The 22,359-nt window shown below is 42.1% G+C and overlaps 1 protein-coding gene across 8 annotated transcripts in view; it reads right to left on the bottom strand.

Annotated features, from left to right (window-relative positions):
• Fggy (FGGY carbohydrate kinase domain containing) overlaps nt 1-22,359 on the bottom strand; it is a 388,993-nt gene that overhangs the window by 74,470 nt on the left and 292,164 nt on the right. For all 8 annotated transcript variants that reach the window (XR_004768192.1, XM_027400435.1, XM_027400437.2 and 5 more), the window contains 3 exons: nt 12,786-12,860; nt 6,602-6,722; nt 1,029-1,123 (listed from right to left, as the gene is read on the bottom strand). Coding sequence is in view for 7 of the 8 variants with exons in the window: in XM_027400435.1 (XP_027256236.1) it covers nt 1,029-1,123; nt 6,602-6,722; nt 12,786-12,860 (291 nt within the window). In the remaining variant the exon portion in view is untranslated. The remainder of the gene's footprint in view (nt 1-1,028; nt 1,124-6,601; nt 6,723-12,785; nt 12,861-22,359) is intronic.

Raw genomic sequence — 22,359 nt, forward strand, 5'->3', positions numbered from 1 at the left:
AAGGGTGTCCTTTCCAGTGTCTACTATTTGGTCTATTCTCGTCAGCCCACGATAACTACCAAAGCATCAGATCTCACAAGAACAAAAAGGATGCAAGCGGAGAGGAGAGAAGATTGCTTAACTTCATTTATTAAACGGGGATAGAAGAGCTGTGGTGAGGACTACATAAGCTCAACATACACATAGGAAGAATGCGCAAACCAGCCATTGGTTACTGTTAGAGTTAGGAAAGTGCAGTTACAGAGTAGATGGTTGAGTTCTTGGAGCTAGAATGTAGGAAGGCCAGGATTTGAGCTCAGGTAGTCAAACTGTCTTTGTAGCCTCTATCACATACTTAATTGTCTCAGATTTTGTATTGTTTTACTACTCAGAGCCTTTCACAACTTTCAGTGTGTACAATGTCTTTTGTAATTTCACAGCAGAAAAAGCTTGTCCCTTACCAGAAACCAGTATGTTTCCTCTTTTTGAAACTGAGAATTATGCAATTTATCATGCATTCTTTTTTTTTGTCTTGGCTGCCAGAAAGCTCAGAGCAAAATCATTTACTCAACCACCCCCACAAAATTGTTTCTGGCTTCCTATACTTTGTTCCTTATTTTTATTTTTAATTCTTTTTTTTAACAACACTTTCTTTTGTGTTTCTTGTTGATAGAGGTATCAAAATTATTTGGAAAGCAATGTAGCCCAAATTAGCAAATAAAACTCTGAAGTACATGTGAAAAACCAATCGAGCATTACTTGTTTCACTTGATCAAAGAAAAATGGCTAAGGGGAAACTGAGGCTAAATAATTGAGGATCTCTTTTACAGGAGAAGAGAAAACCAGAACAATTCATGGGAATGGAGGTGAAGCCAAAGGAAGGCAGCGGTAACTGCGTCAGAGGCTGTCAGTACCTGTGATTCTCTGGCTGTAACCTATCATTTCTTAATTATATCCTGTATGTGTTTTGCCAGCTGTAAGCTTCTGTCAAGAGGCCAGACAGCCTCAGACAGGGGAGGGACCACAGCTACCCATGGATCCTAACGTACCTGCACAGATGTGAAGTCCCCAGAGGCACAGGCACCCAGAACAGCAGCACCCACGAGGACAGACTCCACCTCTTGTGACAGGACCACAGGCATGCCTGCACAAGACAAAGTCACAGATGGGTTAGTGAACGGGACCAGGACTGTGGGGAGCCAACAAGCACCTCCAGAGGCAAAACATCCGATGCCAAAACAGCAATACTTTTACCTCTCTGAAGTCCTCAGTGTCTTGGGATATTGGGTTCCAGGGATTTCTTTGCCTAGTGCCTGCTGGTGCACTGGCCAAGAGCCTCAAGCTAGCCAATACTTGTGAGACATTGGCACCCAGGTCTCTGGCTTCTGGTAGCTCTATTTGACATTATTTAGGGCTATCCCTCTACTCTGTTACTTGCTTGGCTGGGCCTAGTAGAGGCTGAAATGAATCAGGCTGTGCCCTTGTTACTCAAGTCTTAGATGCCATGGAAGGACTGGTGCTCTAACTCATATGGACTCATCTCCAGGGCTTCCTATTTCCTTAGACATACTCATAGTCCTTAGACAGTCTGACACAACCCTCTGCTAGCTTCTAGCGTCTCTTTACCTGCCCACCATATGGACCTACCTCCCTTGCTTCTTGAGTAGGTTTCAGGGCCCTTCCAGATGCCCATGTAACTGCCTGTTCTCCATGGTGCAAAGGCACCCTGAGTTTTCCTTGGTCATTGCACTTAAAATGGTGAGACATCTTTAGCACTCTTCACTTCTTTCCCCTTCACTTTTCCACCACAAGTTTTACTTACTTAGGTTGTCTTATTCCTTGTGCTGTTATACGGAACACCACACAAGTCTAGGCCAGTGGTTCTTAACCTTTCCAATGCTTCGACCCTTTAATATGGTTCCTCCTGTTGTGTGACCCCATAACCACAAAATTATTTCGTTGCCACTTCATAACTGTAATTTTGCTACTGTTATAAATCATAATGTAAATCTGTTTTTGAGATAGAGGGTTGTCAAAGGGGTCATCACCCACAGGTTGAGAATCTCTGGACAGTCTGTTTACCACCATGTCTTGACATTTAGAGCAGGCCCCAGATCACGGTAACTAAATGATGGAAGAATGGGACTCTGGGCCAGGGGCTGACATGGTGGACATGAGACTGAAACAGGCATTTGAAGAAAAGCACAGCAAACAGAAGCCACCTACAGGACAAGTCCCCAAGGTCCATGTAGAACCATTGTTCTAGACTTAAAGATAATTACACATCAGCATCTTCACTGACTTCATGGTGGGAACCTAAGTTAGGGTCCCACCTCTCTGTACCTCCGTTTCCTTATCTGAAAGATGGCATTAGAATTCCATCTGCCATTGGGCAGTGGTGGAACATGCCTTTAATCCCCTCACTTGGAAAGCCAAGGCAGGCAGATCTCTGTGAGTCTGAGTCCAGCCTGGACAGGCAGGGTTGTTACATAGAGAAACCCTGTCTTGGAAAACAAAACCAAAATTCCATCTACCTTCACAGGATGACTCTTGATTTCCTAGTCCAGAGATGACAGTAAATGTCACAGAAGAAAGTTCTGTGGCAGAAAGTTTCCTGTACACAAAGGCTGCAGCTCTCTTCCTGCCTCCCCTCGGAGGCATACTTGTTAATTTACCTGCTTCCTCCAGGCCAGGTCAGCTCCTCCTTTCCCTGCTTACAGACACCCAGGAAGCAGAATCCTGCTGACAGCTCTGAGGACTTGAGGAATTAGAACAGGGCCTGCCTCTGGCTGTGCCACTAAGCCATCAGGTAGAGTGACAGCTCTAGGAGAAACTCAGGCCTGGCTTCTTCCCTGCTTCCTTTCCTCTGGAGTCCTTCACAATCTCTTTTACTCTTTCAGCCCTGCTTATCTCAGGTGCCAAATGGGGATGGGGCTTACTGCACTGCATGGGTGCACGGTGTGGGTTATCGACAGAGCTCTCAGATGGAGCTCACTTATTTCCTGATCTGTGTGCAGCCCTGGAGACATGGTGGCTGCTATTGTTAGACTCAACACTGATGGCAAGTAAGGGTTCAGCATGGATTTTGTGGGAGCTGAAGGGCAGATCTCTGGCAAAAGTAAAGAGCAGGTCTTTTCAGCAATCCTGAGGGTAAGGAGATATACCAGGCCACATAGCACAGAACTGGTAGCTCAACCAGAAAGCATACTACATGTCTGTGTGGATCTGCTGCCACCCAGGCCTCCTACTGACCTGAAACTTTTTTAGAATAGCCTTCTAAGCAATATTTATCTGCAGCTTCTCTGCAATAGACCCACAACTTCCCTATTTCTGAGTGGAAACGAAGCCCCCCCCCACCAACCCCTCATTAGCTCTCAGGTTAGAGTTCAGCATACTTTGGAGTCGGACTGCCAGGGTGTGAATTCTGGCTTCCTTGCTGACACAGCTGTGCAATATTAGGTTATTTAGCCTCTCCATGCCTCCCTTTTCTCATATGGAAAGTGCCCTACAGCTAAATCTGGACTCTGCTCCTATCTCAGGCCTGGTGCCTCCAGATACTCAGCCCTAAGCCAGGGAATGGAAATAGGTTAGAAACTGTAGGGGTTTCCCAGGTTGCCTAGATTTTCTAACCTTTTGTAAACAAACTCTTTATTCAAGTTGACCAGGCTTCCCTTCCCTGCCTGGCACTGTCATCTCTGACCTCTGGGTCTGTATTCTTCCCTTCTACACATTAGACAGAAGACTACAGAAAATTTCATGATTGGTAATGGACTTCTTGATGCCATCTTGTTCTTTATATTCTCAAGCCAAGTTCAGTACTTGACAGCCTGGGTGCCTAGGGAATGCTTGTGAGTGAACAAAATGAATGAACAAACATTTAGACAGGAAGAAGGAAACCCTAGAGAAACTGCCAGCACTAAAGAAGTACAGTTTATAAGACTTAGTCCCAAGTCTGCAGGAAGACCTACAGTTACTTGGTACATGTAGACAGTTTTTGGAAACCACACTTAAGTCAATGGCCAGGGTCCAGGAAGTGCCTTTCATGCCCATGTCATTTTCCAAGCTGGTAATGCCCACACTCCCTGCCATGCCAGCTTTTTCTAACCTAGACCAAATTGATTGTACCATTTTAAACTCTCTTTTTCTCCACCATGTCTTCTCCTTTTGGGCATGGGGCTACCTAAAGGGAAGAATTAAGGCAACAGACTGGGATCACTCATTGGGAGCTAAGCAGGAGTCTGGGACTCAAACTCCTGAGCATCCATTCCTTGGTATGATCTACAGAGGGGGATAACAACATTGCTGGTTATGCAGAAGAGGGACCCTACAAGTAAAGTAACTTCCCCCAGGTCAGACAGCTGGCCCGCAGCTCTTTCCGCTACTCTGCTCTGCATTTTCTCACCCATGTGTCTGAAAATTTCATTCCATGTTGGTGCTTTGTTCTAAATCATTCTGCACAAGGAAAACAGAGCAATTCTGGTGCTTACAGATACCACGGGCCTCACCTTTCTACCGGCTTCTCTTACAGGACAGATTCAAATGCTTCCCCCTCTCTCTGAGCCCTGGATGAAGGCAGGAAGAGGGAGGCTTTGCCTGGAATGTGAGCTATTTTATCGGATGCATTAATGAGTTTAACAGAAGCCAAAGCATTTGAAGGCAGATGCACTTTGCCATCCTTTGTCACTCACGAGTAGAGGAATTTTAGGCAAAGAAAAGGTCTCTTTGTCCACAACTGTAACTGGCCAGTAGTTAGAGACAAAGGGCCCAATTGCAATCTGAACCCAAACAACCATTAACAGCCTTCCATTCAGCAGCCGGAGGACAGCAGTTTCCAATGCAGAGCTTGTGGCAAAGTGGCTTTCCCTGGCTTTTGACTCGCAGGGACACATGACTGGAGGATGACCCATTTTCACAAAGGCTGGAGCTTCAGTGCCCAGGCTGTGCCCAAGTCACATCTGGCTACCCTGCTCAAGGGCCCTTTTCCCCATTCCCTCAACTAAAGCTGGCTTCTAGCCTCCTGCCTCCATCCAGGTGGGAAGTGGCTTTGACTAACTGAAGGTTGAAGAGTGGAAGATCACAGCAGATGTTAGGCCTGTATCTTATCTGAACCATCCAGCTAATGTGGCTTTTGTTTCTCTCTACTTCACTCTTTATGGTCTACTTCAGCAGGGTTTACAAACCTTGGAAGAGGGGAGGCATCATCAAAGAGTAACAAAGGGAAGGTCCAGAAACCCAGGTCAACAGAGGATCACAATCTGGTCCTGGAAGTCAATTGAACTTACTCCCCTGTCCTCGGTTTGCTTGACTGCATTGCAGTGTGGGCTCACGTCAGGCAGGAGTTGAGACTGCAGTTAGGGAGAATTAAATGATTGCAGTATGGTTCCTACCAACACGCTAGACACTTGGCTAAGGGGAGCAAAGTCCATGCTTTCCAGCATCCTAGATTACCCATAATACTACATGCTGACTTGTGCCTCTGTCTATTCTTCTATAATGCAGGCATAGGTATTCTATTTAACTTCATCTACCTGATGTGCAGGTATCAACTGAGGCTGTCACTTAGATAAAGATCACATATGTAGGAATCTGCATGGCCTGGAGCAGGAAATGAGATCTGACGAGACAATTTGAGCCCAGACATCAACCTGCTTGCTATGTAAGGAACACAGTGGGTGGAGTCATGAGGAATGGAGGCCAGGGTAAGGTGAGCTCATGTCAGGCAGGAGTTGAGACTGCAGACAGCATCCATGCTCCCCTATTTCCCTCCCTTTGTCCTACGCTTATACCTGGTACCCAGCAATGGGTACCGGAGAGGGTACTAGTCCCCAGGAGACACTTGGGAAGAAGATGAAGAATACTGAGGGTACTGGATCACAGAGATAGGAGTCTAGGTCAAGGGTTGTGCCACTGGAAGGGGTCCTCACAGAAAGCCCTTTCTGGAACCCCAAGATCTTCTCAGGCGCCAGTCTGTCACTATCCCCCAGCCTCTATGCCCATCCCAGATACACAGTACATGTCTTTATGATCAGAACCCCAATCCTTAGGCACTAAGATGGAATCTCAGTATCTGGAGCCCCTTGGGATTACATGTTCAGTCTATAGCTAGACCTTATCTAGACCTTATCCACAGCATTTGGGATGGGGGCTGCTTTCTTTTTTCTTAGATAGTTTAATCACTTGCCCTATACTGCACAGTCTGAAACTGAGCGAAGTGCCCACAATGCTTTTCTCACTCAGAGCTCTTTTCACATTGTATTTATTGTGTCTGTTAGCTGTTTGCCTTTCTGGGGAGACCTTGAGCTCTGCAGAGCCAAGGTCATGTTTTATCCATTTCTGTATCTTCAATATTCATCACAAGGCTTGGTTCAGAAGTACTCAAAATAGACGGGTAAATGCTCAAATTAAGATCTGTCCTTGCCAGTCTTGGTGTCCTATTCAGTAACTGGACATACCTGAGAGTCATTTTCCCCATCACGAGGAGACAGACTATATAGTTACCTTAATAACTTGAGTCACCACCACTGGCCCCCTATCCACAGAGCAGCCTTCTTTTAATCTGCCACACCCATTTGTTGGCAACCCAAAGATGGCATCATCCCCACCCCCACCGGGTGATGCTTACCAGTAATGTCAGCATGCATCTGCACAAAAAGGGGGTTCTTGCTTAGGCCTCCACATAAGAAGAGGGTACTGAGAGAGTGCCCTGCTGTCTGCATGGCCTCAATGATGAAACGAGTCCCAAACTTAAAGGAGAAAGCAGAAGAAAACATTAGGATGGCAGTGAAGGCAAGTGATCAGGAATGAGTGCATTTGGCATGGTCTTGGCTTGGCACCCAGAGCTCTGTGTGCCCATCCTAGAGATTTGAGCTTTCAAGATCATGTCACCTGTGGTCACATAGCTGATTCTTACAGGAAATTCTACCCTGGGCCTGACTGACTCCAAACCCCCGTCATCACCATTTGCTTCTCTCAGGAGTGATACAACACTGAGAAAAACAGTTAAGGTGTTATCACAGCTCATTTCTTTACTTTTTATTTCATTTTAATTCTTTTCTTTTGCGATTATAATATAATTACATCATCTCTCCCTTCAAGCTTTCTGATATACTCCTCTTGCTCCCTTTCAAATTCAGTCTCTTTTTTCATTAATTATTGCTACATGCATGTGCATAAGATATATAAGATATATATATATATATATATATATATATAATATATATATATATATATATATATATGTTTGTTTTCAGGGCTAACCATTTGGTACTGAATAACCAGTTGATGTGATCTTCCCTGGATAGTACTATTTCTCCTGCTCCCAGAGTTCCTTAGTTGTCTGCAGTTCTTTGTGTAGGGCTGAGGCCTTGTGGGCTTTCCTTATTCACTTTGGCATGTCCATTGCTGTGCTTGTTCAGCTCACATTTGGGCAGACAGTCATTACGCTCTGACATGCCTAGGAGACAAGGCCTCATAGCAATTTCCCTGATTCTCTGGTTCTTATAAACTTTCCACCCTGCCTGCTGCAATGCTCCCCAAGCCTTAGGAATCAGGGCCCTTTCTAGTGCAGTTCATTCAAACAGCGGATGAGAGTCAACTGTGGCCCAGGCCCACTACGAGGTGCTAGCAATGGGCTCACTGTAGTGCTGCTCTGAAATGATGAGTCGGTGACAGTCTTTCTTCATCAAACTAGAACTAAAGATGTTTTCCTTAGGAAAGTTGCACACACACTAACAAAACAACAACAAAAACTCAAGCAATAGAATTATGGAAAGATGCCTTTATTAGCTACCGAAACCAGGTAATTATGTTCTAACAACGAGGCCTCTGGACCAGCATCCTCTCCCAGCCAGTCCTTAATGAGCTTCGATGATGTGGAGGGCATATACTATGGTTGGCTCAGAGATTTACTCAAGCCTTCTGTCCTAATAACTTCTTGCAATGACTTACCCCATTCCCACCTTGCAGAGTTTACTTTTTAACTCAGTAGCTCTGCTATGGTTTGAGGAGAGCATACTACCTTAGGACCATTATGGTGACTCTTAATATATAATTTGTAGTTTGGATTTGGCTATTATTTAAATTAATTTTTGGATATTCAAAAACTAGAATCTCAAATTTCCTACTTTATTTAGGGGTATGAATTTTTTTGAGATAAACTATGATATGGCATTAAGAAGGAAGCCATGGGGTAATGTTAAGAAGTGGCTCTGAAGAAAAACAAGGAAGAGAATATTTTCAGTGGGCAAAGAGGTCTTTGAATGTTTAGAGACAGGGGTTTTGATAGATGGCAATACTGTAGGTATAAGGATGAGAGTGAGTTGCTGGTAGATGCAGGGAGGGGGCAGGGAACATAATAGGCTAAAGATCTGGAAGTGTCTTAATGAATGGTGAAGCTGCCAAAGAGAGACTGGGATGGAGAATAGAAATGAGACAATATTATAGTTTTTAGTAAAAGTGTAAGTGTTATTGGGAAGTTGGTACCTGATATATACAGGGGTAAGAGGAATAAGAAGTTTGGCCCAGGTAAGAAACAAGGTTTGGGAAATATACAGCCTATTTCCTTCTTTTCAGGTCCTGGGGGGTGGCATCTAGGTAAACGAAGTTTCCCTTGATAAGGGTCCCTATGGGGACATCTTTCCTGGTCATGAGAGTCCCTAAAAAGGAGGGAGGGGTCAGAGGGTGATCTGGGGCCTCAGGATATAACATCCCCTTGGTTTACATCAAATAATAGGCACAGTGGCAGACAGGAACAAAAGGCACAGCAGTTCCAGAACACAGGTCTTAAATATTTGTTGAAGCTGCCCATGAATCTTGTGAAAATATGAATTTAGTAAAACTTGGGCCTTCAACTGTGTTTGAAAAATGAAACATGTTGTAGCATACAAGGTGATTCCTTGGCTACTAAGTATTGGTGATTCTCTCTAGCTGTCCCTTCTTTAGATTCTGGGGGACCTTGAACCCTAGAAAACAATGTCACACATGAGTAACTTCAGGAGGTCAATAGATGCCCGTAAGTCCATCAAGGATCATTGGAGGACTGCCGGTTCTAGGCCACTGTGATCTGTCCCAATGATTGAGATCTACACAGCTGAAGGCATGAGCTTTGACCTTAAGAAACCTTAATCTGACAGGCAGTTCACCTCTTTCTCCTACCCAACCTAAGACTCCATTCTTACTTACTAATAGGACAAATATTATCATATTCATTGTGTTGAATGTGGCTTGTTAAAGATGGCAACATGAAAAGAAATCAACGGTATGGCCTGAGACATGGCTTGACACAGTAGCATGTCCCTTTCAAGCTCACAGCTGCAGACACACTGAAGCACTTACAAAGGAGCTCTTCTGGCTATGAGGCTCACTAGGCATTCTGCTGGGCATGTCAATGTCATCTGTAATTTTAAGACAAACTAGAAACCTGAAGATGGTTAACCCCACTTGGACCATGTGATTAGCAGTCTACGACTGGGGTCACTACAAAGCACATTGCTGGGAAAGAAAAGTAAGAACCTGAACAAGAGGCACTCCCTTCAGAGCTCTGACAGCCTGTCTCCCATTCCCAAGGCTGGCAGCTCTTTGCAGGGCTTCTCTTTAGTGTCCCAGACCCCAATGTGTGAAGACCCACCCTCTTGAAATGCCTACCAAAGGGCTTTGTGCGGAAAATGCTTCTGTGCTCACCTTTCTGGAAAAAATGTTTTCATGGAGAAATTCAAATTAAAATTAGGCGATTCCAAGGGGACACAGAAGCAAATGCAAATCAAGAGACTTCAAATGCAAATAGTACTTTTTAAGGGTCGATTCTGAAAAGAGAACTACAGACAGACAAGCTGTGGAGGAACCAAGTGGCTGACAGGTTTTTCAAAGAAGCCAAGCAAGGGAGAATTTTACTGCATGGAGGGGTTTCCCATAGTCTAGCTAACTTTTATCTCTTTAAATTCATTCCATTGCTACAGAGTGCCAACCAAGGATATTAATATAGAGGAAACTGTTTAACTTACCAATAACAAATAGGTGCTAAGGCAATATTCAGTAGGAAGGAAACAATTTTTTTCCCAAGCTGAACATTATGGGAAAATATCTGTTATCAAAATGCTTCATTAAAATGCACATTTTTGCCTAGGAAATCAGTACACTCAAATACTTTTTTCAAACAGATGGAACCCCTCCCAAATTTAATTGACTCTACAATAAAGCTTTATCAGGAAATCTGTCTTAAAATGTCTTCCCTGCATGGAATTATAAAGGTCATTAAGACAATAGAGAGAAAAAAATGGGATCGCTTTAAATGTATGTATGGCTCATTAAATGTAAGATTGATTTCCCAAATGTGTGTTACTTGAGAAAACATAGCTGGCTCTTCCCCCCTCCTCTCCTGCATGCTTTATTAAGTTTAATCTTTTGCATTCCTAGGCTTCCTGCTGTAATGTTCTTACCAGGAAAAGTAGCCTGTGAAAAAAAATTCCAAGCCAACTGAATGATGTTTTCTGCTATGTGTTAAGTAAAAGCTGCTCTGGGAATGCCTGAAAACTTATTTCACTCATGCAGCATTTATGAAAAGATCAAAGACAAACACACCATGACAAAGTGGAGAGAGCAGGAGCTGGGGTTGAGATGGACACGGGTTCCCATTCCAACTAGTGTGCACTAGCTGGGAGCCCCTGGCAAACTGCCTGCCCTCATCTCAAATGTAAAGATAAGTCCCTTGGGTTACAGGGCTGCAGTTTTAAGGCCTGGACATGCAAGGCACTCTGGTGCCTGGCAAAGAGTTGGAAGTCACCTGAATTGTCACAGTTCTTACCACTATGGGGTAATGCCCTTGACCTCTCCTGTTTAGGTTTGTCTTTCATGTTCATCTCTCGGCATTTGCTCACAATGTGTGAGCATCATGCCTCTCTAGTTTTCCAGAACTCTACATTTCAATGGATGGGATGGAGCCAACTGCAAACCCTTTCATACAATTGCATTTACAAGCCAAATGTTAAAATAACCTCAGTACTTCTTATGTTTTATTTTATAAACTGTGGGCTCTCTTCACTGCTCTAGCATATATGAACTACATGGCAATGAGCAGGTTAGTTTTCTGTACTAAGGCTTGGGATTCTAGTCAGTGGACTGAGGAACATATCATCAATATATGGTTAAATATTTTATAATATTTGATATATATATCAAATAGCTCCAAATTCTATTCCAAATTAGTAGTATCATAACCGTCTTCTTCATTTCAAAACATGATTACTAAATGTTTTTCCAAATGATTGACATGTTTCAGTTTTCATCTTCTATTCATTTTCTCCGTTTTGACAGATGTCATAATTGTCTGGGTTTATGGATGTTTCTTTTGTTTGTTTGCTTGTAGTTTCCATGTAGAAAGCAGTTTGATTGGTTTCACTGAACTGGTCAAGGTATTAAGTCAAGAGGGAAGTTGCTTAAGGGAGAAATAGTCTGGTCTACAATCTACAGGGGCTGTGTTGCTGAATGGGCATGTTCCATATGCCCCTGCAATGATTCTGCAAAAGGGATAGTACTGTGGAGACTAGGGAGCCTCTGTTCTCAAGACACACCTGGCCCATGGGTAAGTATGAGCACTAACAAAACAATTCTGTTGGTGACATGGATGAATCTGCATCTATATATTAAAAATAGTAAGATTCTAAAAACAGTTATTAGGAGAAGATAATTAGTGGATATCATTTATGTCTATACAGCAGTAATAAGCAAACCAAAAATATTTATTTAGGCTCAGAGGTAGTGTCCTTGGGTCCTTGGCTCAGACGATAAAGCTTGGGGTTCAATCCCTAGCACCACTACCAGTCATGATAATAATAAATAATAAAAAAATAAAAAAATATGTGAGTTCAATTCCCAGCACCCACATTTGGCTGCTCACAAACATCTTTCACTATAGCTCCTAAGTACAATTCCTTTTCCGGGCACTCCCATGTGCCATATATTGACATATACATATACACATAAATAAATCTAAATAATAATAATGAACATTGGTTTAATGGTGAATAATAAATTATAAATCACAATTTAGTAAAATGCTTTTTCCTTTCTGAGGGTTTTCTTTCCCTTTCTAAAATTAAAAGCACAGATTTAGTTGTGGGGTATAGACCTTCTCTAAGATGCTGAAAGTCATGACCTATTTCTGCAAATGTATTTTCTAGTACAGACACATGCTGACTTTTGTATTATTTCAGAATTTAGAACCTCTGGCAGTCCACAACTGGAGCACTGCTCCACAAGAACATTCCTTAGGCAAAGTCTGAGTTTCTAGGATTTAGTTTTCATCTTGAACCTCACTTTAAGAGCCTCTCACATTTCAGATTCAATTCTCCCTTCTTTCCTTAATCATTTTAACCATCCATAACCACCCCAAACCAAAAGTTTCTAAGAAGGCTTACTATTTAAAGGAACCTTATAATGAATTCTTTTGTAAAGTGAACAATATTATGTAGTGTATTAAAGCAAACATTCTTAACAGCAGTTTTTAAACTGCATGGGTACTTGGAATCTGCCTGTTTGCTTGTACTAAATTTAGAAGACAACAGGCAAATGACAAGCATGATGCTCAAGGGCGTTCCTTTGGCTTTCACTTCAGTGAATCTATCATAAAGGCAGGTGAGACCTCTTGTCATCATCACTGTCTGGACAGGAAACTATCTCTTTGTGGTAAGCGCTCTTCTGATTAAGCAACTGCCACAAAAGTATTATGGTGTATCTCAGAGATCTGTGGGTCAGAACATATTGATAACACCAAGTTTTTTTTTTTTTTTTGAAATGTCATTAAAGTGTCTTACAGCAATGGCTTGAACAGTGGCGAGGTAGAGGATGGCAAGATCATCAAGGCCCTGAGACAGTGTCAATCCAGTGACCTATAGGAAGGAAGAAAAGAGAAGAATGAGGGACCAAATGCAGATGCCACGGATAGAGATAACTCCCACAGACTGTGAGCCTGTTCAGATGTACTTTCTGGCTACAACAAGTTCATATGAAAATCCTTTTTTTGTGAGCTGAACGTGGAATGCTTACTAAATTATTCAAACTTCAAACTTCAGAAAAAATATTCTTCCCCTACACCAAAAAAATTCTTTGTCCTTGGATTGAACCAAACCAAAAAATTTAAAATAAATGAATAAAATCTCTTGTAATATTATATTTGATTGTTTAATATGAAATTAAATGTGATTAAAATGTTATAAATAAGCATCTCCTGTGGTTTATAAGAGGTAAAAATGTGAACAGTTGGCATTTGACCATAAGAAGACCATGAATTCAGCTTCTGTCAAAACTTAGTGTAACAGCACCCAAGGGTTATTTAGGGTAAATAATATGTCTCCTACAGATGTTATACCTACTGAAGGGTAATTTAGAATCTATGGTTTGCAAGGGAATCCCATTAAAATCAATCCGAACCATATGAGTCAGTTTCTTCGAGATTCCAGAGGTGAATGGATGGATGCTGGCTGTGGATGCAATCAGCTCCTTCACAGCCTCCCTGTCACATCTCTCTGTGTCAGTGTTCTTATGGACTCTTTAGAGAGGGTACAGGCTGATTTATTGTTCAAGTCTGTGGACATCAATACCTTTGTTCAGTTTAGATAAAAGAGAAACTGATCTATCTATGTGCATGTGCGTTTGTGCCTTACATGAGTCCTGGGACAACTTTCAGGGGCTGCTTTTCTTCTTTGGCCATGTTGGGTCCTGAGGACATAATTCAGGTCATCAGATTGGGCAGCAAGTGTCCTTATCCAATGAATCATCTCACTGAGCTTCACTTTAAATTTTCACCTTATAAAATTAATTTATGCAATATGGCCTGTACGGTGTGAGCCATCTTGTGCTACAGAAAGTATGAATATGTAGTCCACAATAATACTGAGGTGAGTGATCTGCCGAGTACCCATGGCCTTCCTTTCCAGCCTTATTTGATTAATCTCTCCAGATTCCCTCCTCTCCTCAGGACATGCTATCGCAGGGCATAGACACCATTAGGAGAGCTCTCTTCTTGCTTTCTCCTTCATTTCATCTCCCATAGCCTTTACAGTCTACCTGCTTTTGTCTTCTCTGCTATTCACTTCCTTAGTTCAGGCCATGATCCTATTCTTCCTGCTTGTTGATACAGCCCATTTCTAATTCTTCTCTACAGTAGAGCTAGTATGATCATTATGTGCAAACCTGGCCAAGCACCAGTCAGGGAAACTGAAACATAAGACTTAAGAACTCAAGGTTAGCTTAAACTATCTTGCAAATTCAGTATAACTGGTACTACACAGTGAAATTCTGTCTCAAAGGAAGCAAACATACATACATACATACATACATACATACCAGCATCCTCCATACCCAGAACACCACTAAATAAACAAAAACAGTCTGGCCAACTTGTCCCTGTTGCCTTGGCACTAGAGAAGTAATGCAGTCTGCATATACACCTTCCTGGTATGGCCCCTGCTCGTCCCTCTAGTATCTATCTACTCTTGCTTTCCTCATGAAACAGGAGATGCTCCTGCTGTCCTGAAACACATACATGTAAACTGTTGGCTTATTCCTGGCTGATATCAGGGTCATCAGGTAAGAACTATCTATTTGACTTCAATACAAAGGAATACTGAAAGGTTAAAGTACAGACCAGAAAGGAATTTTGGGACCCTCTTTCCAATCCAATCATGGCAACTCAAAGGTCCTTTGCTTCTTCTAAACACCATTCTTTTTCCTAATAACTGATCACGTAAAACAATGGCTGAACATTTAATGCTTGGCTTCTTGAATACTTACAGGAATGAGAGGAACTCTGTTCTACAGCCTCAAGAAAGAGGAAGTCAAAAACCAAGTTGAGTAACTTACTCTATGTTCCCTACATCCCCACTCTCGCCTTTCCTTATCCTAGGAGTGTTTCTCATGAGACTGGGGTAAAAGCAGGTTCCAGGAGCTCACCTTATGTCAATAAAGATAAGCCATCCCATCTAGCAAGATGAAATAGACACCAGCCTTGCCACAAGCCCCATCCAGTGAACACAGAGGGTGAGCTACCTACAGCACAGCACACAGAAGCCTGGGTTATGGTCACTGGTGATGGGTGTGTGCACACTTGCTCTCCCCTGGCTCCTCATCTAGCAGGGCAGCTGACTGGGCCACCTAGAGTTCCCTTCTGGAGCCAGATCATTAGGTTGCCTTCTTCTAGACAGCAATTGAAGGTGGATCAGGTCATGATCATCTGCATAGCAGACCCACAGGTAGGTTTCAAAGCCCAAATCCTGATAATTTGTGATGGAATGTGACATTTGGGGTCCATTTTGTGTTTCAGAGGCATTTCCTTATCTATATCCACTGGGCAATCTAGTGTTTTATGTTATAATGTGAATAATGTGGCTGGTTCTGATATCTTTCTCAATCACTAAAATCCTAAAGGCATAAAAGACTATGACATACTTGTATTTATTTTTTAATATCTAGTAAATACACATAAGAACTTTCAAAAAGCATTAGTGTTTGAGCAAAAGGATTTCATGGCCCTTTCTGTAAATTTCTAGTGCTCCCAGAGAAAAGGAACCCTTTTCTTCTGGAAACTAAGACAAAGTAATCAATGGCACTAAAATTTAACTTTGGAGCTTGACAGTAGTTGCAGAAGAAGAAAAAAAAGGCAACATAACTTTTTTCCAAAGTAAAGCACAACCATCATTCAGAGAGATAGCATCCTTCTTGGGAAGGAGTTCTCAATTGTTTATTTTATGGAGTATTAAACAGGTGTTATGATACATCTAAAGAGAAGCGGCAAGCACAGCCCTAGAGCCACCTCCAGCATTCCTTCATACTAATACCAGGGCTGTGTTGCTGGAGTGAGACTCCATGACAGACAATTCTCAATTCTCCCTGAAGCAAAGAGGCACTGTGATCTGAGGCCTTACTTCCTTGACACCTCGCCTGATAAGCATATGGACAGCTCAGAGGGGCAGCTGTCCAGTGAGCCCATTTTATTCTGTCAAATACTGGGCGTTTCAGTCTTGGCCTGGCTAAATCAGTTCATGATGGGGCTTTCCATGGAATGTCTGCTATGTGGACCACTCAGGAGGATGAAGAAGCCTTTGAGGGAATGGTTGTGAAATGTGAGTTCCTGGGAATGCCAGAGATGCCCTGGAGGTGTGTATAGATTTGTTAGAGCTTCAACACTTGGACAGGCCAAATGAGCTATATGGTTCAGCTGAAGGCTGGCTGGTTCTTTTGATAAGAGGAAGTTGAAAGGAAACGTAAGTGGAAGGAGGCTGTTTATAAATATGTATGTGCCTATTTTGAATGTTGAGATGAGACAGTCCAGTGTATGGGGAAGCCCCATGGGAGACTTGTGATGGTATGCACATTTTATTTCTTTTGCCTCTTGTGTAAAATGGGAACTATAAGAGAAAAGTACTTACTTAATGTGTTAAAGTTGCATATGATGTCCAAAAACATGCCAACAACTACAGTGGACCAGTGAACTTCCTAGCTTATAGACACAAAGTATTATCTAAATGTGTTTCTTTTTCCTATAAATTAAGTGTACATAAATTGAAAGATGGTAAGATTTACAGGAGGACATCTGGGTTTACATTTCCAGATTTCTTGTGTGAATTGTAGCACCTCTGCAATTCACTTTTTCATCCGCAGGACAGGACTGTAATAACGCTTAGTGTTTTTGAAGACTAGAGGAGATTGCATCTAAAATTTCCCTTACTTACTGGTAAGTTGTACTGGGTCTATAAAAAGCTAGATACTCCTCCAGTTCTTATAGTGCCAGCTATATATACAAGAAAAACTTATAAATGGTTCATTTCTTTTCAACTATTAATAAATGTTCACTTTCTTTGGAATTATATTAAAGATTTAGTATCTCCCCCGCTGTGATATAGACTTGGAGAAACCTTAGACATTACAAATGACCATATCCATTTGTGTTATAAAATGGAAAGACAGAAGCTACATCCCCAGCTTGGACTTAGCTTCAATATTGCACTTCTCAGTCATAGTCCACACTTGGGTTCATGTTTTCACCATCCTGGCATTCATATTGAGTGCAGTTTTCTTTTGGATCCTACTCCAGATTTACTTAACCTTTGATGTGTGCTGAAAATTTGCACTTTAGCAAGAACCTAATGCACTAAATGGGAGATATGGGTGTCCCAAACCTTGGTTGGCATTATTATTATAAGTTCAAAGGTTCCCCCGAATAATTCAGATTAATAAGTATATCAAAAAGAGCCCTACTTCGGAGCCCAGCCTGTAACAAAATCTGAAACTTGAGATCTTACATTAAGCCACAAATAGATGCTTTGACACAACAAACCTAGTGGTCTAGAGAAGCCAAGAAGGCCTTCTCTGGAACTAGAAGGAACTAAAAGCCTGGGAGGACTCAGTAACTCTGGGAGTCCAGGCAGACAATTTACACTACTTAAAACCCACCCAGACTTGGGAAATGAAGATGAATGTGCCACCATCGTGTGGGAGGAAGAATTAGAAAGATTTCTGTCCTCCGGTTATGCAAACACTAATTTATACTCAGCTATAAAGGGACTTGGCAGAAGCAATCAGTTGCTGGCTAGCTGACCTTAAAGGGGTGTGATTATCCTGATTTATCACATGGCACTGAAAAGCAGAAGAGGAAGGCAGAAGAGCTCATGAGGGATGAAAAAGAGGAAGGCAGAAGAGCCCTTGAAAAGATGAAAAAGAGGAAGGTAGAGTAAGAGGGTAGGAGGCAGAAATGAAAACCAAGAAAGCTCAAAATATGAGATGGATTTGCCCTGGTCTTGCTGGGTTTGAGGGTACAGGCAGAAGGTAATGAGCCTCAGAAAGAATCTAGAGCAGTGGTTCTCAACTTTCCTAATACTATTGGCACAAAAATAGATAGGTAGACCAATGGAATAGAATTGAAAACCCTGATATTAACCCACACACCTATGAATACCTGATTTTTGACAAACAATCCAAATTTATACAATGGAACAAAGAGAACATCTTCAACATCTTCAACAAATGGTGCTGGCATAACTGGTTGCAGACATGTAGAAGACTGCAGTTAGACCAAGCCTATCACCTTGCACAAAACTTAAGTCAAAATGGATCAAAGATCTCAACATAAATCCAGCTACACTGAACAAAATGGTAAATACCCTTGAATTAATTGGTACAGGAGACTGCTTCCTGAACATTACACCAGTAGCACAGACACTGAGGTCAACAATTGATAAATGAGACCTCCTGAAACTGAGAAGCTTCTGTAAGGCAAAGGAGACAGTCAGCAAGACAAAAGGGCAACCCACAGACTGGGAAAAGATATTCACCAACCCCACATCTGACAGAGGGCTGATCTCCAAAATATACAAAGAACTCAAGAAGCTAGTCTCCAAAACACCAAACAATCAAATTAAAAAGTGGGGTACAAAACTAAATAGACAATTTTCAATAGAGGAATCTAAAATGGCTGAAAGACACATAATAAAGTGTTCAACATCCTTAGCCATCAGGGAAATGCAAATCAAATTAACTCTGAGATACCATCTTACTCCTGTCAGAATGGTCAAAATCTAAAACACCAATGACAGTTCATGTTGGAGAGGATGTGGAGAAAGAGGAACACTTCTCCACTGCTGGTGGGAGTGCCAACTTGTACAGCCACTTTGGAAATCAGTATGTCGACTCCTCAAGAAAATGGGAATGAGTCTACCACAAGATCCAGCAATTCCACTCTTAGGCATATACCCAAAAGAAGCACATTCATACAACAAGGACATCTATTCAACGATGTTCATAGCAGCACTATTTGTAATAGCCAGAAACTGGAAGCAGCCTAGATGCCTCTCCACCAAAGAATGGATAGAGAAAATGTGGTACATTTACACAACAGAGTACTACTCAGCAGAAAAAAAAAAAAAAAAACAACAACAATGGAATCTTGAAATTTGCAGGAAAATGGATGGATCTAGAAGAAACCATTCTGAGCTAGGTAACCCAATCCCAAAAAGACAAACATGGTATGTACTCACTCATATGTGGATTTTAGACATAGAGTAAGGATTACCAGCCTATAATCCACACTACCAAAGAAGCTAATAAACAAGGAGGTCCCTAAGAGAAACATACATGGTCCCCTGGAGAAGGGGAGAGGTTCAAGATCTGCTGAGCAAATTGGGTGCACGGGAAGAAGTGGGAGGGAGCTAGGAGAATGAGAAGGGAAGAAGAAGAAGAGGGATGCAGAGGACATGAGGGAGCAGAAAGTTTGAGTCAGGGGAAGAATAGAAGATAACAAGAGTGGAGATATCATAATAGAGGGAGACATTTTTGGTTTACAGAGAAATCAGGCACTAGGGAAATGTCTGGAGATCTACAAAGATGACACCAGCTAATTATCTGAGCAACAGAGGAGAGGCTACCTTAAATACCCTCCCCTGATTATGAGATTGATGACTGACTTATATGCCATCCTATAGCCTTCATCCAGCAGCTGGTGGGAAGTAGAAGCAGACACCCATAACTAATCCCCGAACTGAACTGGAACCCAGATGCAGTGAAGGACCAGGCTGGTGAAACTCACAGAAACAGCTGACCTGAATATCCAGGAACTCTTGCTCCCCAGTCTGATAGCTGGGATACCAGCATGGGACTGATCCAGACCCCAGGAACATGGGTTTCTGTGAGGAAACCTCAGAAATCTATGGGACCTCCTGTAGAAGTCCAGTACTTATCCCTAGCATAGGTGTGGACTTTGGGAGCCCATTCCATATAGAGGAATACTCCCTGAGCCAAGACACACGGGGGTGGGTCTAGTCCCTATCCCAAAGGATACAATAGACTCTGATGACAGCCTATGGAAGGCCTCACCATCCAGGGGGAGCAGAAAGGATATGTGACAGATAAGGTTTTAGTTGAGGGGAGTGGTAGGGGAGGATAGGAGGGACAAGGGAACTGGGATTGTCATGTAAAACAATCCTGTTTCTAATTCAAATAAAAAAGTTGGAAAAAAAAAGAAATATGCTTTATAGAAAATGTTTACCCAATGGAAAAAAAATACAGTTCCTCATGCCATGGTGACCCCAAACATGAAATTATTTTTGTTGCTACTTGCTGTAATTTTGCTACTGTTATGAATCCTCATTAAACATATGCATTTTCTGATGGGATTTGGGGGTCATGACCCACAGGTTGAGAAACACTGGTCCAGAGGCTGAGCCGGAATCCTGGCTGCCCAAAGGGAAACTGTGATCTTAGTCTTGCCTCTGTTGGAATTAAATTGGAAAGTATTTTTTCTAGAACCTTCCAGTAGGAGCCTCAGCTTTCCGCCATGTCAAAACTAGAACAGGGAAACCATGGGGGAGGGACAACTTGGACTTTTGAGCTGTGGAACTATAAGTACACACTCTCAAATTCATGAACACACATATTAAAAGGAAAGGATGGGCTGACACTCTTCCTGTGACCTTATTCTCCTACTGCTTAACTGATACGACACACTGGCAGTTCCTACCTTCTGATGCTCACTGGAAGCCATTTGGATGTGTACATGCACTACTTCCCAAAGCTGTTCTACAAAGGTGTCCTGGCCCCTGCATGCTGCCGTCTAACCCTGTCTCCAGTCTCTTGTCAACCTGGATGCTATGTTTGGTCCTCAGACCTTCCTTAGTTATCTCAATGTTTCTCTCCTGGACCAATACAGAAGATTCCACAGGATAGCCCACTGCCTGGAAAGGCCCACCCTTGTTTTACCTTTGGTTTTATTTGGTGTTAAGTATACACAGAATAAAAAGGAAGAGTTATAAGCAGTGGTTCCCAACCTTTAGGTTGGGGCAAGGACCCATTCACAGGGGTCATGGGAAAACAAAGATATTTACATAATGATTCATAACAGTAGCAAAGTTAAAGTTATGAAGTAGCAATGAAAATAATTTTATGGTTGGGGGTCACCACAACACATTTAACTGTGCTAAAGGGTCACAGCATCAGAAAGGTTGAGAACCGTTGGATACAAGAAAGAAAACTGACTCTGTGACAAATTGAAAACAGAATAGAAGAGTGAGAAAACACCCAAAGCCTTGAAACTTCAGCTTTATTCTACTTTAAGAATGTGGGGGCTAGAGAGATGGCTCTGTGGTTAAGAGCACTGGCTACTCTTCTAGAGGACCTAGGTTCAATTCCCAGCACCAACAAGGCAGCTCAAAACTGTAACTTCAGTTCCAGGGGATCCAACACCCTCACACAGACATACATGTAGACAAACATGCCAATGCATATTAAATAAATAAATAAATAAATAAATAAATGAGAATGTTTGTGGTACAAATTTGAATTGAATTGGTTCTAATCCCAACTCTACTATTTTCTCCACTGAGGAAGATCTCACATTGCTCGATCCTCAGTTTCACTGTTTGTTTCAACTGTCAGTATTATCTCAAAGGGTTACTGTAAAGACTGGCAAAGATACAAATATAAAACCTATCCCAGGACCTGGAGCATCAGGCCCCTAAAAAATAGGCCTTATTGGAAAATATCACTGGAAATTAGTCACTTCAGTAAGTAACAGATTATCTGAAAGCTAGTTCAGTAATACTGAGGATATTGTCACAGGATTTGATTTTTTCAAAAGTAAAATCAAGGTGTAAAAATGTCTGAAAAGACCTGTGTAAAATAACAACTAAATGTAGCATGTTTAAGGCTGCTCTGAGCCTTAACATGAGTCACTTACAAACTGTTTTGATTGGTTCAGGAGCTTTCAGCTCCATCCTCTATCTCTGCATCCCAAGAAGGCTCGAGGCACTGGTTTTTCCTGAGTTCTTGCATATTCTAGGCTGAGTCTCTGATGATGCAGACATCTAAGTCTTTAATGCAGTGTCTCTGGCTCTGGCTGGGATTGAGTCTGTCAAATCTCCAGAGTCTATCTAAGCTCCTCTGGCTGGGCTCTATCCTCTGTCAAGCCTCCAGGGACTACCTAAGCTTTTTGTAAAGCTTCTTTCCTACTCAACAGCCCCTAGAGCAGCACTCAACTTCCCACAATCTGAGTAGAGAATTGTTGATGGTACCGTACAGTTCATTAGAGAACTAGAATGTAATTTCCTGCTCAGGGTTATGTAGTATTCCACAGTGAAGAGGAAACACAGTGCAGCCAACAGTGAATGCTGTGTGTCTGCTGTGCATTCATGGCCTGCTATGTCTCTGAGTCCATTTACTGCTTCAAATGAATGAGTGTTTTCGGAAAATAATTTAAGCAAATAGCCTAAATTATCACCATCTAAACAGAGGTTATACCAATTTGAGCCTAAAAGTCAGTCATTTACAGGGAGAAAAAGACTTTCAGAATAACTATTGCACTAGCCATTGTGCAGGGTCTAGATTAACATTCCCTGTTGTGTG

This window comes from Cricetulus griseus, chromosome 2, assembly GCF_003668045.3.
Source record: "Cricetulus griseus strain 17A/GY chromosome 2, alternate assembly CriGri-PICRH-1.0, whole genome shotgun sequence".
In the NCBI taxonomy this organism is placed as follows: Eukaryota; Metazoa; Chordata; class Mammalia; order Rodentia; family Cricetidae; genus Cricetulus; species Cricetulus griseus.